General features: G+C 32.2%; 3 protein-coding genes across 3 annotated transcripts; 2 read left to right on the top strand and 1 right to left on the bottom strand.

The window, feature by feature from the left end:
- The first annotated feature begins 6,457 nt into the window (after window positions 1-6,457).
- Window positions 6,458-8,670, top strand: LOC122595847 (protein RICE SALT SENSITIVE 3). Its single transcript, XM_043768304.1, has 7 exons — window positions 6,458-6,719; window positions 6,822-6,872; window positions 7,219-7,350; window positions 7,518-7,623; window positions 7,797-7,838; window positions 7,930-7,986; window positions 8,098-8,670. Exons 1-7 carry the CDS (start codon window positions 6,574-6,576, stop codon window positions 8,560-8,562), a joined length of 999 nt encoding a protein of 332 aa, XP_043624239.1. The 5' UTR covers window positions 6,458-6,573; the 3' UTR covers window positions 8,563-8,670.
- A 135-nt stretch (window positions 8,671-8,805) lies between these two features.
- LOC122597535 lies at window positions 8,806-9,369 on the bottom strand. The gene has a single exon (XM_043770119.1). It carries the CDS (start codon window positions 9,367-9,369, stop codon window positions 8,806-8,808), a length of 564 nt encoding a protein of 187 aa, XP_043626054.1.
- Window positions 9,370-12,669: 3,300 nt separating this feature from the next.
- Window positions 12,670-15,846, top strand: LOC122595389 (probable protein phosphatase 2C 39). The gene is made up of 5 exons (XM_043767741.1): window positions 12,670-12,850; window positions 13,936-14,184; window positions 14,271-14,547; window positions 15,172-15,326; window positions 15,413-15,846. The coding sequence occupies exons 1-5, from the start codon at window positions 12,818-12,820 to the stop codon at window positions 15,548-15,550; spliced, it is 852 nt and encodes a 283-aa protein (XP_043623676.1). The 5' UTR covers window positions 12,670-12,817; the 3' UTR covers window positions 15,551-15,846.
- The last annotated feature ends 398 nt before the right edge of the window (window positions 15,847-16,244 follow it).

The following is a 16,244-nucleotide window of genomic DNA, read 5'->3' on the forward strand; positions in this document are numbered from 1 at the left end:
TACATACATTTACTTGAAAATAAAAATGAATTTGAGCCAACAAATTCAATTTCCCTTCAATTTGATTAATTGATTTGACAAACTAGCAAATATACTAGTTTCGCAATGGAAGCGAATTGATGTTCAGTTTGACAAGTTAAACAATCTTAACCTTATATTTTTTTTATTTTTTTCAATCAAATTATTAATTTCATTTTAAACCCTAAAATGATTATTAGTATCTATAAATTGATTTCTATTAGTTTTAAAAACTAAAAAGTTGGTTTTGTAAGCTTTGCGTATTGAACTATTGATACATTGTGATGTATCTTTATTCATATTTTAATTAATATGTAATTGTTGATATAATGATAATATTTATTATTATGTGTCGAAATGTAAGTCAAAGCGCCAATTTTTTAAGTCATTAATAAAATTTATATGTATTAAGTAAAAAAGTATATATCTTTATTTTTGTTTATTAAGTTAAAAAAAAACATAAAAATAATTAAATTTTTAATTATTAAGTTTATTAATTAAAAAAAAAATGAGGCATGGAAAATCTGCTCCTTGCACACTGACGTCAAAAATTAAGGATTAACAGATTTAATTATTTAATCTAAATCAAAATATACGCAAGAACTGAAGAACAGAATAAAACCAAATAATGGCCCATCTTTGAGTGGGCTAAAAGTTGCTAATTTTTTACATAATTGGGCCGATCTACTTTCCTAAATCCTAACTTTAAGTCCAAACCAGCTTTTGAGTGGCTTATCCGTTATTCCTTGATTTCAAGTGTCTACACTCTACACTTCTATAATTTTTAATTTTGAATAAATCAATTACCATATTACTTTAGTAGTTTTGAGTAAACCAATTGGGCAGTTATGTTATTTATTCCGGTTAAATGATTAAATACATATAATACTAGTAATAATGACATACGAATGTAACCACCTATGACAAAATGGTTATGTAATGTAGTGACCTAGTCGGTTTTTTTTTTTTTGAACAACGAGTTAGTAGTTAGTAATTAACAGTTAGCATTCGAGATACCACAGTGACATCCAATTGGACAGTATGCGATGCACGAACCATGCATGCCTAGGATAAAACCCATGACTCTCGAAACACCCCCCCCCCCAAATAATAATCCATTCCTACGAATGTAGGAAGTGAAATTCGAACCCTAATGGTTTTCCCCAAGGTCAAAGACCTTACTAATGGGCCACCAACTCATTGGCAGTGACCTACTCGGGTGACTATATGATGTAACATCCTTCACTTTTCGGGTTATGTGATGCATCGTGTTATCTGTTGTAAAGGTTACCAGTCACCACACAACATTACAAAACCATTTTGTCATCATTCGCATGTCATTTCCCATAAATATAATCATATAAATCTATATATGTATAATGTAAAGCTTATCGATCACCACACTTGTTGACTTGCGTTGACTTGTACATGTGGAGGCTGATTGTTTGATTATGTATATAAAAAACTCTAAAAAGTTTAAATATACATATATATGCAGAAAAGATGGTTTCAACAGTACACACTGGCCGGAAAACTTCGCCGAAAAACTAAAAGTCACGATTTTTCACACATTACTTCGAATTAGAACTTGAAACCGGTGTCAATCGACTCATAAATGACTTCCGCGCAACTCCTAGCCAAAAACTAATGGTCAGACATTCGCCAAAAATATCGCAACTCGCTGGAAATGGTGTTGCCATAGATTGTCACTAGCAAAATGATATTATGGTGGTTGCAAGTGTTGGTTGCTGATTTTTTTCCTTTCATGTTCATATTCTATTGTTTCTCTTGATATATATAACTTTATATATATATATATATATACAATTAAGTTTATATGGAAAGCTTTAATTGGATTTTGGGTTGATTTGTTTTGTTGAATTGCAACTGGATTTTGATTTCGGATCTGGAATTGAGTTTATATATTATTGGGTTGCTGTTAACTCCCCGGTTTTGAGTTTATATGGAAATCTATTGGTTTAACACGTATTCAAGAATGGTGTTGCCGGAAAACTCATTGGAGAAGATGACCGGGGTGTAAATTTGTCAGATATATTAAATAATTATTTTGTCACATGTAGTTATATTTGTATGTCATTATCCCTTAAATTATTACCAAATTACATGTTACAACTTGCAATACACGGTAAAATACATCACATGACCCAAAAAATATATGTGCATACATCACATAGCCACCCGAGTAGGTCACTACATTACATAACCATTAGGTGCTTACATTCGTAAAGGCAGTCACTCGCTAGAAAGCATTAGATGAAAAAATAAAAAAATAAAAAAAAATAACCATAACCATGAACTTGAGATGATAACTTGTCAAAACCTTGATACAAACCAATATCGGCAATAAAAATAAGGATGGTTGGCGGAGAAAACCTCAATATTGCCAGGACTCACATACCAAAACAATTTCAAGTCTAAAACAAAGATGGATAGTATTGAAGTCAAGTTTGGAAGAAACACACACACACACATATATATATAGTCTTATCTTATCTTAATCTTAATTTATACTAAAAGGCAACTGACATAACCTTAATTGACCAATCACAACTTTTAATATCTCAAATTTAAATCAATACATGTCTAAATTAATCTACATTTTTTGCTTTTTATCACCAATTTACACTTTTAACCAAATTTAAATTTATTTCATAATATCCATCTAATAACAAAATATAGCTAAAAGTCAAATTAATTTTAATATTGTTGTTATTAACAATTGTAATCATACTGTAATTGATATAATTATTGTTGTTATTAATAATTGAAATCAAATTATATTTAAGATACAGATTGTTCAATTCTCATATAAACTAAAACCTAAAAATATAATCACAACAGACAAAATTATTGAAAATCCCACAAACTAGCTAGCTGCTACTTTTATTGTTCTTAACAATCATGGCTAACGAAAATAAATTTACTCTTTTACAAGATATTAATGAGAACTCGATCAATTATGTAATCAAAGTTAAAATATTGTTTATTTGAAAGAGCTTGTATAAAAGAAACTATGTTATATCCAACCTTGATTTGATTAATCATTCAGTATTTACATTTAAATATCTCAAGTTCCTTTTAGGTATATTTTTACATTTAACGTATAGTTATTTTTATTTTTGTTTTATATACTAATTCCTACATCAATAATGTTGTAAAACTCATGTATATGATACGGGGTCTAAATTCTAGTAAACTTTTAAACATTGTTATTGTATCATGATAACGATTTTAATGTTTTTTTTAAAGATTTTTAATATGTTGTTTTTGAATTTTAAGAGTTTTTGATATTATGGCAGTTTCTCAATTCTCTTTCAGTCGTATATATGTGCGTTCAGTGGCAGAGTCAGGAATTTTATCCTTGGGTTGCCGAATAGTTTTCACGATACCAATAAGTGTAAAGTTAAACTACAAATTTCAATTACTCTAGTTTGGGGTTGCCAATTACCTTAAAACTGATTAAATATTTAGAAATAGTATTACTAATATGGAGTTTTATAGAAATTGTGGGGTTGTCATGTCCACTCGTGACCACTACATAGCTCCTCCGTTGTGTGTGTTTATATCTTTCTTAATTTTCCAGAGCTTAAAATTAATTATATTTACAGGTGTCTTATATTTTGTAACATTAATCGAATATTTGCATATTCGGATTATCCGTAATGTAATTCTGCCAAAACCAAACCTTACAATGACTAAAATATGAAATTTAAAACCTTGAAACCCATATTTGTAGCTAGGAATCAAGATGGCCAAATCCAAAGCCAACCATCATAATATCCAAATTAAGCTAATAAAATGATAGACATTCTAAGCATGTTTTGTTTACTTTACCTGTATTTTTATGACTAGCTTTTTTTCCCACCGAATATGTGAATAAATCCAGAACGTGACGTTATTTTAACCGTATGGGTTTATCGATTTAATCATTATTTAATTGGTTTCGAAAACAACCAAAATCGACAAAAATTAGCGAAGTGAACAATGTTGGATCCATGTACCGTTATCATAGGAAAGCGAGCTGAAATTTTCATACCTGAAATATTATTTGGAAAGCGAGAAATGGGACCCACAAAGATACGTATGTGGGGTCTACTACCGAGGCCTTGGGCGGTCAAACCGGAGCCGATGAAATTTTGACTCACGTCCTCAAACTGCCGGTTTTCTTAACTCTCATGATCCATCGTTGGATATGGCGCGTGAAGAACACGTAGATGTGTAGAAGGTGCGCACAGGACAAAAGACGCAATGTGTCCCCGCAAATTATGTAAGTGCAACAGACTTTCTTTTATGCACCGACGCACGGCATGGCACGTGTGCACGTGACCAACTTAATCTTCATTTGTTTTTTACTCGTATTTTCCGCTAGTAAATTGGTGTCCGCACAATGCAGCGGTGGTAACGATGACGATGATGGTGTGGTTATTAACGTAAAAGTAATTTCATTGCAGTCAGAGTTGTGATGAATTGTTGGGTAGGATACGAAAGGAAGGAGGAGAGGGACGAACTTTGAGTTAAAGTTTTTGTTATGTATTTCTGCGTGAGATAAGATAGACGTTGAATTTTTTTAAGGTCATTTTAGTTACATTATATAAAATAGAAATAATAGATGGATATGTCATTTCAGATTCTTAAAATTAAGGAGGGAGAAAGAGAATTTGTTTTATAAAGGAATATAAATTTATTTTTGTTTAACCAAAATATAATTCTCGTAAACTTTTATATGTTTTGAAGCCATGCGTATTAACACTAATTATATAATACGAGCATGGTACCCGCGCGATGCGATGACGGTGGTGAAAAAGACGGTCTAGCGGTGTCGGACTGTCGGTAATGGTACTATTGGTGGTGGTGGTAGTGTCAAGTGGTGTAGGTGAAAATTTTTAGAAGATAAGGTCTTAAAGTGTTAAGTATTAAAATAAGGGTTTATGATGTAAATTAATTTATTAAGGACAAAGTTGGTAATTTATAAAACTCTTTTCATAGTGGGTTTTTATTAAGAGGCAATTTAGTAATTTCATATGTAACATATGAGTAACTATTTCTATTTTGAGGGAGTGCATATAATCTTTATAAATGAGTATAGATAAGTGAACATCTAGTAAGCAACAAAGTATTTTAACAGTCGAGTGCGTATGCAGTATGGCAGTACAACATTAAATGTAAGCATTGATACGCTAGTAATAGATCCGGAAGTTTATAAGACGGGGTTTTAAAAACTATGGAAGCACTCAAGCACGTAAAAGAGTCAAGTGGAGTAGTGGACTCGTTAAACTCAAATTATATTATTATCTAATTTGAAAAAGATAATAGAAGTATGAAAAAAAGGGAAAAAAATTAAAAGTTAAGTTTGATTCATTTTAAATCACTCCAAATATATAAAGAAAATTTTTTAAACATAAACAACTAGATTATCTTTCTAAATCATATCATTTCATTTTTTTTATTAATTATTAAATCTTTTTCATACTTATCTTCGGAAAAAAAAAGTTTATGTATTACAATGAAATCTCATTAGTTTAACTTAACTCATTATAATAATGTTAGGACCATACTCTATACTCTTATAATATAACATTCCAAATCTAAGCTTCAAAATCACCTCGATGCTTTTGACCGGTAAAGATTCTATTGTGCCTAACCCACGATGTCCTTAACAAACTTTCTACCACAAAATTAAGGAGTGTGTTTTGGTCATAGATTGTGACCTTGCTAAGGTCACTTGTCCTCAATCCAAACAACACTAAATCACTACCATTTTAAGACCTTACTTGCCACCCTTTTTATTGTTGCAAAAGTTGGGATTATCATGTTGCATAATGTGGAAATTAATTGGGTATGTGACATTGTAGGACGCGTTCGAAAGATGTGAAAATAAACCAGAACTTATAAAGTTACTTGTTTTAAAAGTTAAAACACACACTATAATACATGAACCAAATAATTCACATAAGAATGACTATTCACTTTTTACTATCAAACTATAGTGTTGAAAAATGATAGAACAAGTTAATTAATACTATCATAACACGTTTAAATACAATTTATTAAATGATTGAGTTAAAGCAACACCATTTAAAGATTTTCAGAATTTGGTGAGTTAATTAATGTATTTAACCTACAAAATAAATAATCAAGTAAATACAGTATATAGACACATTATTTTAGACGACATAGTTAAAGTTCAACCAAACTCTTCTAGTTTTTACATCTAAATAAACTTATTAGCAAAAGTGCAAACTCTCACTTTCTTTCTTGTTCCAAATAAACTCCAAGCTCACACAACAAAGCTAACAAAATCAAGATAAAAAAAAAAAAGCTTCAAGTAAGATAAACTTTTTTTTCTTAAAAAAAAAAGCTTCAAATTTTTATCAAGATTTTAGCAAAGTTTTACAGATTGAAGACATGGGTATGAACTAATGACCCTTTAGTGTTCTTCCCTTTTGTAAATCTTGGAAATTTGGAGATCAAATTTGCCAAAAAAGAGAGAAAAGAACAACCTTAAAAAGCGAGGATAAAAAAACAGAGGAGATAATGGTGGGCTCAGGAACAACAACAACAACAAATACAGATAGAAACAAAGAAGCAGTTGGAATGTTGGCACTTCATGAAGCTTTAAGAAGTGTTTGTCTCAATACTGACTGGACTTACTCTGTCTTCTGGACCATTAGGCCTCGACCGTATATTTCTCTTCATATATTTGTCCTTACCCATTATAAAGTACTGTATGTATTTTTAGTCTTCACTAAAGTGAATTTATTTATTTATTTTTCTTTTTTCAGAAGGGTTAGAGGGGGTAATGGCTGCAAAGTTGGAGATGATATTGGTAGCTTGTAAGTCACTATTTTTCTCTATATTTTTGTTATTAAGTGGTATTTTGCTAACCATAGCTGGATTATTATGATTTATACACAAATTTGTACTTAATTGCTTATTTAGGGCGGTTATATATATATATATATATTATCTATGCAATATGTTAACCACACTAGTTAGCAATTTAGCCCTTAGGATTATGATAAATATGTCCAGACACGCATAGAAATATGGAACTTAAATGTTTATCTAGGCCAGTTATTTTGCTTGTCTGAAAATAATAACCAAACTAGCAAGGAAAATACAACCAAAAAGGGAATATTTTGAGATAATGTTTATATTTTTGTGTGATTTGTCTGGCAGGATGTTGATGTGGGAAGATGGATATTGCAGAGGAAGAATGGTGGATTGTTTAGAAGAAATGGATGCAGGGGAAGATCCTGTGAGGAAAGCATTCAGCAAAATGTCTATTCAGTTGTATAACTATGGAGAAGGGTGGGTACTTGGTAGGTGTTTAATTTTTTATTTATTTATGGGACTAATAAGTAGTATACTAATTACTCGTAATACAGTAATATATAGTGTGTTAAAAACAAGTGTTGTAGAGTTTTTTTTATTTTTTATTTTTATGATGGTTGTTTGCTTGTTATTGAGGTGTGCAGATTAATGGGAAAAGTAGCTTCTGATAAGTGTCACAAATGGGTATTCAAAGAGCCAACAGAATGTGATCAGAGTATATCTAACTATTGGCAAAGCTCTTTTGATGCTGTATGCCTTTCAAGAACACTTACTTACACCTTCAAACACACATACTTCACTATTCATCTTCAATTATTGGAACTCATTAATTTCTTTTACTTTCCTACTTATTGTTTACTATTCTTTGGATTTATTTATGAGTTTTCAATAATTAGTACTCATAGAATTTTATGCTTTTGCAGCTTCCAACAGAATGGAATGAACAGTTTGATTCAGGAATACAGGTGATTGTTATTTAGCAAGTTTGTTAAAGTTACTTGCTTTTTTATTATTGAGTACCCTTTTGATTTTGGCTTTTGAATTTCATTTTACTAGACTATAGCTGTAATTCAAGCTGGTCATGGCCTTTTGCAACTTGGATCATGCAAGATTGTGAGTATCATCAGTCGTTCATATGTATTTCTATTCGGGTCGAGTAATTTGCACAATTACCAATTTTTAGCACGAAAAACGCATGCTAAATGTGTTTTTTTGGGGGATTAGGTACCTGAAGATCTTCATTTTGTGCTTAGAATGAGACATACTTTTGAATCACTTGGCTACCAATCTGGTTTTTATCTTTCACAATTGTTTGCATCCACTGCGTCGCCTTCTTCAACTGGGATTCCGTTAAAGCAACCAACGGACCCAATCCACCAACCTCCTGCTTTCAACTGGACTGCAGCGAACCGAATGCAATCACCAAATTTTCAGAATCCTACAAGACTTGGGTTCGTTCCTAAAGATGAGACACACATGTTCCTCCATCCTCATTCATCAGAACCACAAATGGGAACCATGATGAGTCATGACCATGTTGAAAACGATATCAAATGGCCTAATGGACTAACCTTCTTCAATGCACTTACAGAAGGGATTGGTGGCAGGCCCGATGGTAGTCAGAACTTGAATCACGATAAACACGAGGGGGGTATCTACACGGATGTCATGGAAAATTTCTTGGAGTGATCGAGAGATTGATAATCAAACGATTGTATGACAAGTTTGTGATGTACCTTTGAAAGAAACTCTTAGTGATCTTTCTTTTTAATGCAATATTTCGTAGCTGTTTTGATCTTTTACATGTTCATTTTTCTTGAATCTATTTAAATTAGTGAACTTTTACAAAAAGAGACAGAATCCCACCATTCAAATTAGCAAAATTTGAAGAAAAAAAAGTAGTAAAACACAAAAACTTAATGACAATCAAAGCTATGTTGTGTAAGGCTCCATAGCATGGCATTGAATGCATGATGACACAAACCACCGGAAAAGTTTCTGGCAGCATCCTTTCTTAGTAATGCATTTCTTATTCTCCGGTGATCCTTTTTGCTTCTGGTCTTCACATCTTCGTCTTTGGGAAGTTCGGCGGTTAAGCATAGGCACAGGCGCCATAAACTGCCACCTTTGAGCAGGAAGATAGCAAGTGTTGTAGTGAGCCGGGCTTCTGCTAGGGGAGATGGTGGTTTTCATTGCAAATCCGGTTGAAGAGTCACTAGTGCTTGTTCTTGCGCTGCTGCAACTGCTACTGCTGCTATTTGTACTATTGCTCCTGGAAGACAGGAGTGAATCTTTACTACTAACACTACATGTTCTTGAAAAGGTACAACTTGTTATGTTTTTTGGTTGAAGAGGGAAAGTGTGGAGTAGGAATTTTCCATTTGAGAACAAATGGTCTGCTAATTCCGTGTCCATTTGAACGTCGGGTGACAGTGTTGGGAATGTGAAGTTGTCACCGGAGGAATTGCTTTTGTGGCGGCGATGAGTAGTCTCCATTGTGGTTTACTGGTTTATGCATTTGAAGGAAGGGATTCATGGAAATATATATGATCAGAAAGTTTGTGTAGTGGATGATATGGGACCAATTTGGGTTGTGATTTCTCCTAAAGGGAAGGCCATATGGGGACATATGTTTTGCCACATTCATAAGGTTCAACGTGGCCAACTCCTTAGATTTTATGATCATATAATGTGATTTTAAGATGATCCAATATATCATACCTTAAAAGATAAAAGCTCTTTTTTATGCATCTATAGTTATTTTAATATACAATTGTTTGATCCAAACATAAAAGCTAAGATTCATCCTTGGTCTTGAACAAGTCAACTTATAAAGTGAATTTTATTAGTCATTTGTGTAATGTGTAACAAAAAGCTCGTTATTCTAACTCACGAACGGTGTGGGATGGAATGTGACGACGTAGTTTAGCGTTACACAATACACTTGGGTAAACCAAGCTCGAGAAACGATTCATGTTTTTAAATTCATATAAGTTTAAACACGAACATTAAACTTTTGAACTTCGTTCCTCAATTATGGACAAGAAGAAAGTCAAATAATGTTTTGAAAGGGAGTAGGAGTTTTACTTGGAGTTTTTGTTAAAATAATTGTAAATCATCAACATCACAAAGTACCTGGGAAAGTTAAAGTAAAAGAAAAAGAAACATTATACTTTCATAGATTTTAATCTATGCTTATAATTTCTTTATTAATATATGACATAAAGCAAGCAAAGAATAGAAAAGAAAAAAAAAAGGGACAAAAACACGGTACAAAAGGATAAGACAAGTTGGATGGATGACCATATTTTGATGGGCTATTTTGGGCTCCCACAAGACCGAGTAATGATGGGTTCAACTTAACTTTTTCAAGTTGTCATCAAGCAAATGCATAATTCTACTAGATTCATAATTAGATTATCACGTGTCTATGCCACAAATATATCAAGGGGAAAAAAGAGAAATGTTTATTACAAAAAGAATATTAGCGATCGACAAACAAATAGTAAGAAGTTTTGTCGTTTATCTTTGATGTATGTATATTATACGAGTATTTTTTTTTGTAACACTCTAAAAGTAACATTGACATATAAATTGTAAATTTAGTATAACTATAGGTGTACATTTCATATAGGTGTAATTTTAGTGATTATCTATTTATATACGCTTCTACCTTTCTGATTTTTTAAAGTATTTTTAAAAAGGGAAAATGATTCGTACTGTAGAATTTACCTAAGTTTAGGTACGGTCACTTTAAAAAAAGTTACAAATTAAACCTTTGAGATTGATAAACATACATAGCCCTCTGAATTTTACTTAAAATGGGTATTGCATGCTTTACATAACCTTTCCATTTTTTAAAAAACTTCACCTAGTATGTGACATTATCTATAAATTTTAGAATGAATATCAACAAGTTGTAAGTTCAATATCTTGCTATTTTTCTAATGTTAAACACTCGATGCTATATATTTGCCTAAAAGAAACTCAAGCATGTAGTTTGTTGAGTTTTAGATCAATTTGAATCTCGGTGAATGATTTAAGACAGCGAAGTCATGATTTTAGTAAGAGGGACTGAAAAGTTGAAAGTTTGAATTTCATATGTTGAAGATTACTCCAATTTACAAAGTTTGCTTTTGATTCAAGAATTATTATACCAATAGCATTTTATATTTCTAATGTTAATCTATATTGCTTTAAGGTTGATGGGAGCCAAACCCAAAAAGAAAGAGACAACTCAAAGACCCCTTGGTTGGATTTGAAGGGTTTCATGTGGAAGAACATTTGGGACCCGTTGTTCGAAGTGGATTGGTTTTTTTTTTTTGTGCCAAAAGAATGAAAAGGTTCGACAATTGTACCTTTAATAAAATTCCTAAGGTTGTCTAACAATGTTAAAGACAAAAACGAGGAATGGAAAGCCTGATAAGGACTATTGATATTATTGAAATAAGACTCAATGTTTTTTCTCTCTTGTTCTTGTGTCTCAATTAGTAAATTTCCGAGATGATATGAATGTATATTTTTATTACATTTTTCGTTTAGTTTGTATTGTAGCGAGATTGCAAAAAGATAACCAGGCAGTCGTATCAGTACTTCGTAATAATAAATCTAAACAATAAATTGTGTTATTGTAGCAGTTTTCATAAATCTATTTCACAAAGACAAATAGCAAATTAATCAATAGTCTAACGACCAATGTTGGAGTTTCACAGTTTCACCATGGCAGTGTGGTTAACAAAAGTTATATGTACATGAAATTTGTTTGTTTTTTAAATAGCGACTTAGTTGTTAAATAACCAGAAATATAAAAATGACATCTAAATAGACATATACGGACCTCAAACTCACACTCTAATTACATATACTAAATGATTTCAATTTGACATTTATACCTTTATTCATCATTGCAACTTTTATTTCTGTTGTTGAAGTGAGATGACAATCAAGTATTGTTATGTACAAATCAGATTGTGACATAGTTACGCAAAATCATTTTCACTAGTGTTTAATGTAAATGTTTAAAATATGGATCATCTTATATACACCTCGACCTAATCTTATTTAGGCCCTTATCATCTTATCACATCACCATTTGTCACATCTGCAACAAGATATTTAGTAAATTGGAATATAATACCACGATAACTACAACAAAAATCGTTTAAAAATAAAGAAAATTTACTTTGTTATTAATAAAAACAATAGCATGAAAACAAATAAAAATTGACCTCTTTAATTTTGATTTAAAATACAACAAATGACCATTATAGTAAAAAGGAAAAAGTTTCAAAAGGGAAATGTGGACATGGGCTTTGTTTTGTAAAGGGCTTGGATATGTTTTATCTGAAAATCAAGAATATTCCTACTCTTAGTGGCCCAAACTTTATGGGGTCAAGGAGGAGGACAACAATAGTGAGTTCACCTCTTTTAGCCTTTACACTCTAGCCTATTTGTCTTTGTGGCAATCTGTTAATGTTGTAGAAGATGTAAGACTATCCACAATAACGATGTTCATAGGAAATTTGTGGTGACATGGAGGATGTCCATCCATGATTGTTTGTAGAGAAGGATGAGGAAGAACGAGGAGAGATAAAAGTAAAAGACAAAAGTTACTTTAGAATTTATTTGGTTGTTTGTAAAAAGGATAAAATATATTATTGTTATGGGTAAAAAGTATTTGTGAAAAAGATAGATGAAAAACTGACGTAACATGTTGATTAACATATTTGTTAGAAAGATATCCATGTGGATAGTCTAATGATAAATTAGTTTTTGTCCATGTGGAATTTTGGTAGTAAGTCTTCGTGTCAACTTGTACAAAATGTCTTTCTGAGTCACCCCTTCTTTTCCTCTAATAAATAAATACTATATATCCAGCTACTACTACTGATCCACCCACCGACGACCGACGACAGATAACCATCCACCAAATATTCAACCAACCATGACTGGCCGTGAAATCCTTCACAAGATGAAGGTACATATCTATCTTTTTCTATCTGTTTTATGATTTTATTTACTAACTACATATATATAGTAAGTAAAGTAAAGTATTAATAATTATCCATATACTTATAGCTCATTCCAACTTTTATAATATATATTTGCCACATCTACTTATGGTATACTTGACACTATTTTTTTTTACAATTATCTTAATTCCATCTTTTTTAGGTTTTGGTGTGTTTGCAAATAGTTAAGCTAATTGTGGATCATGTTCTGATGATGTATTACTATTTTTTTCGCTGATTTTATTGTTGTTATATCATATATAGATCATTCATTTGTTGGTTATAAACATAATAATAACTAGGTGATTTTGATCAACTAGACAATAATTGAAATTGAAATAGAATGTGTCATAACTCATTAGTAGATGAATGTATTATGTATAGCTAGGCGAAGAAAAAATATACTATTGAATCTAGGTGAATTAATTTTGGACTCACTAGCCTGGTATTCATTTTATTCAATGTGGACAACGGAAATATGCTAAGTTTTACAAGAAAAAATGTATTAAGTTTCTCACATTTTTGCAATATATTTATCCAATTCTAAGAGGGTTTTTGGGACTGCAAATACAAAATAATTTATGCGTTTTCAAAAAAGCATGAATGTACTACATGCTGCTTCAAAACTGCGTTTTCATAGTAGATAATCACTTTTTCATACAAACACTTTTTTAGATTATTTGCGTTTTAGAAACGTAATAATCAGATAATCACTCCATAACGTAATCCCAAACCCCCTCTAAAAGCTCTATTGTCTGTAACACAACAGACTCTGTATCAATATTTCAACTTTTTGTTAGTGTACGTGCGTGGCCTTTTATACCTTGTAAACTACTGATGTGACACTGGTTTTGATGATGTGGCAACTAATACAACTACCACATTCGCGAAAAAACTTGTTCTTGGACAAATAGTTAACTGGATACATTCAAAAGATAGGGAATATTGAAATTTTGTATCGTACAATATAGAGGGTTTATCAGTACATATTTTACTGTATAGGCTTTTGACATTTGAAATTAATTTGTTTTTTTGTTGTTGTTGGCAATAGGAAAAGGTTGGTTTATCATCATCTTCAGGTGAAACTGGAAAAGGAAAAAGCAAGATTCATAAACATGTTACACATGGGTATCATTTAGTTAAGGGAAAATCATACCATGATATGGAAGATTATGTATTTGCACAATTCAAAAATGTTGGTGACGATGAACTTGGACTGTTTGCTATATTCGATGGTCACTTAAGCCATGAAGTTCCTGATTATCTTCGATCTCATTTGTTTGAAAACATTTTAAATGAGGTAGGGCCTATCTTTGTTTTTACTCTGCTAAATCTATTTATCGAAGTTTGTGATCCTTATTGTGTGTTTTTGTCATGCAAAACCAGCCTGATTTCTGGACTAAGACCGAAAATGCTATCAGAAGGGCGTATCGGGTAACTGATAAAACAATACTGGATAAAGCAGTTGATTTGGGTAAAGGAGGTTCTACTGCTGTTACTGCCATTTTGATAAATTGTAAAAAGCTTGTGGTAGCCAATGTTGGGGACTCTCGGGCTGTGATAAGCAAGAAGGGTGTGGCTAAACAGTTATCAATTGACCATGAACCTAGCAAGGAACGCAAAGTTATCGAGGACAGAGGAGGTTTTGTCTCTACCTTTCCAGGTAACTGATGAATCTAGAATACCGCCTAAAACTGTTGACTTAAGTATTTCAGTAATTGACATAGAACAGAAGCACAAAACACAAATACAACCAGAGTGCTTAGGGATATAAGTTTTGTAATAACTCGAAAGTACTTCAAACATTACAAAGGAGACCTTGTATAGTTGTATTTGCAAGGTGCTATTTTATTTTAGGCTACTTAGATAATCGGCTTTATAATAGCCCACTTGGTAGAGGTTCTTGCTTCTTGGGGTAGAGATCAAGGTTCAATCCTTGGTAATGGTGTAATTTAGGATTATTTGGTGTAATTCAGTAGTGTAGTACATGTGCCTTTAAAATAAAAAGCCAAAAATCAAGGTTTAGACGAATATGCAATTAGAACTTAAAGAATGCTGAAACTAAAACTAGAAGAACTGCCGGTTAGGGGACACCCTGTAAGTCTATAACCAGAAGTTATGGCCTTCATATAGTTGGACGACTTACATAGGCTTTTGTGCCACTAGTAGTATATTCATCAAGTGAGATCAACAAAAAGATGCTTCCAAATCACATCGTATCTATGTTACGTTTTGCATATCTGTATTATATGTTTGCAACAAGACATCACAGACTATTTGATGGCAGGTGATGTTCCACGTGTTGATGGGCGCTTAGCGGTAGCAAGAGCATTTGGTGACAAGAGCTTGAAGGAACACCTGAGCTCCGAGCCAGATGTATCAATGGAGATGATAGATGATGATACTGACTTCATTATCCTAGCAAGTGATGGCGTGTGGAAGGTTTCTTTCCCCAATGGAACTGCTTACAAGTTTCAAAAAGTTCATTTGTAATGTATGTGTATATCTATAACTTGTGTTATTTGCAGGTTATGACAAATCAAGAGGCTGTAGATTGCATCAAGAATGTGAAGGATGCAAAGTCTGCTGCAAAGCAACTAACTGACGAGGCGCTTGCAAGGAAGAGCACTGATGACATCTCCTGCATTGTTGTAAGGTTCCAATGATCCGTAGTTTGGTCTATATTCAAGACATTCAAAACAACATATAAGGCTGCTTGTTTTTGTACGTTTCCATGCTTTTATATCTTTTCATGTTTATGTATTAAATTCATCTTGTAAAGGTCGTTCCAGGGTCTCGTTAAGTATGATACACTGTGGAGAGAATGTATTTGACATGATCAGGAACATGTGATGTATCTTTCTTGTTTTTTTTTTTAATTTAATACCCACTTGTAATCTGAAAAATTGTTGGTGTAAACTTTCTTGATTGGTTTAGATAATTACAGTATATTTGGATATCACAATCGACGGTATATATAGAGTTTCTTCAACCAGATCAATATCTTTGACACCAACGATTTTACTCAAACCCAATTAGGGGAGAGGCCAGCCGTGAAATCGTCACTTTAGGTTGCACGTTCACATGGTGTGGCCATGTTATCTATGCTCTGGTGGTTGCTGTTCAAAAGTAGGGACCATTATGTCTAGTAGTTCAGTAGTTGTACTAATCAAGTGTTCACTGTCTACTTGAGACAGAGTTGGGGTTCATGAGTATGCACTTAACTTAGCTAACTGATATTTTAATGTAAAGTTGATTCTTGGCTAATTTGATGATATTCCTATATTCTTATGTTGCAAACTTGCAATTATTATTGTTTTCTTTGTTCTATTTATGAAACAACAAAAGGTGTACTAAGAT

The sequence above is a fragment of the Erigeron canadensis genome, chromosome 4, assembly GCF_010389155.1.
Source record: "Erigeron canadensis isolate Cc75 chromosome 4, C_canadensis_v1, whole genome shotgun sequence".
Taxonomy (NCBI): Eukaryota; Viridiplantae; Streptophyta; class Magnoliopsida; order Asterales; family Asteraceae; genus Erigeron; species Erigeron canadensis.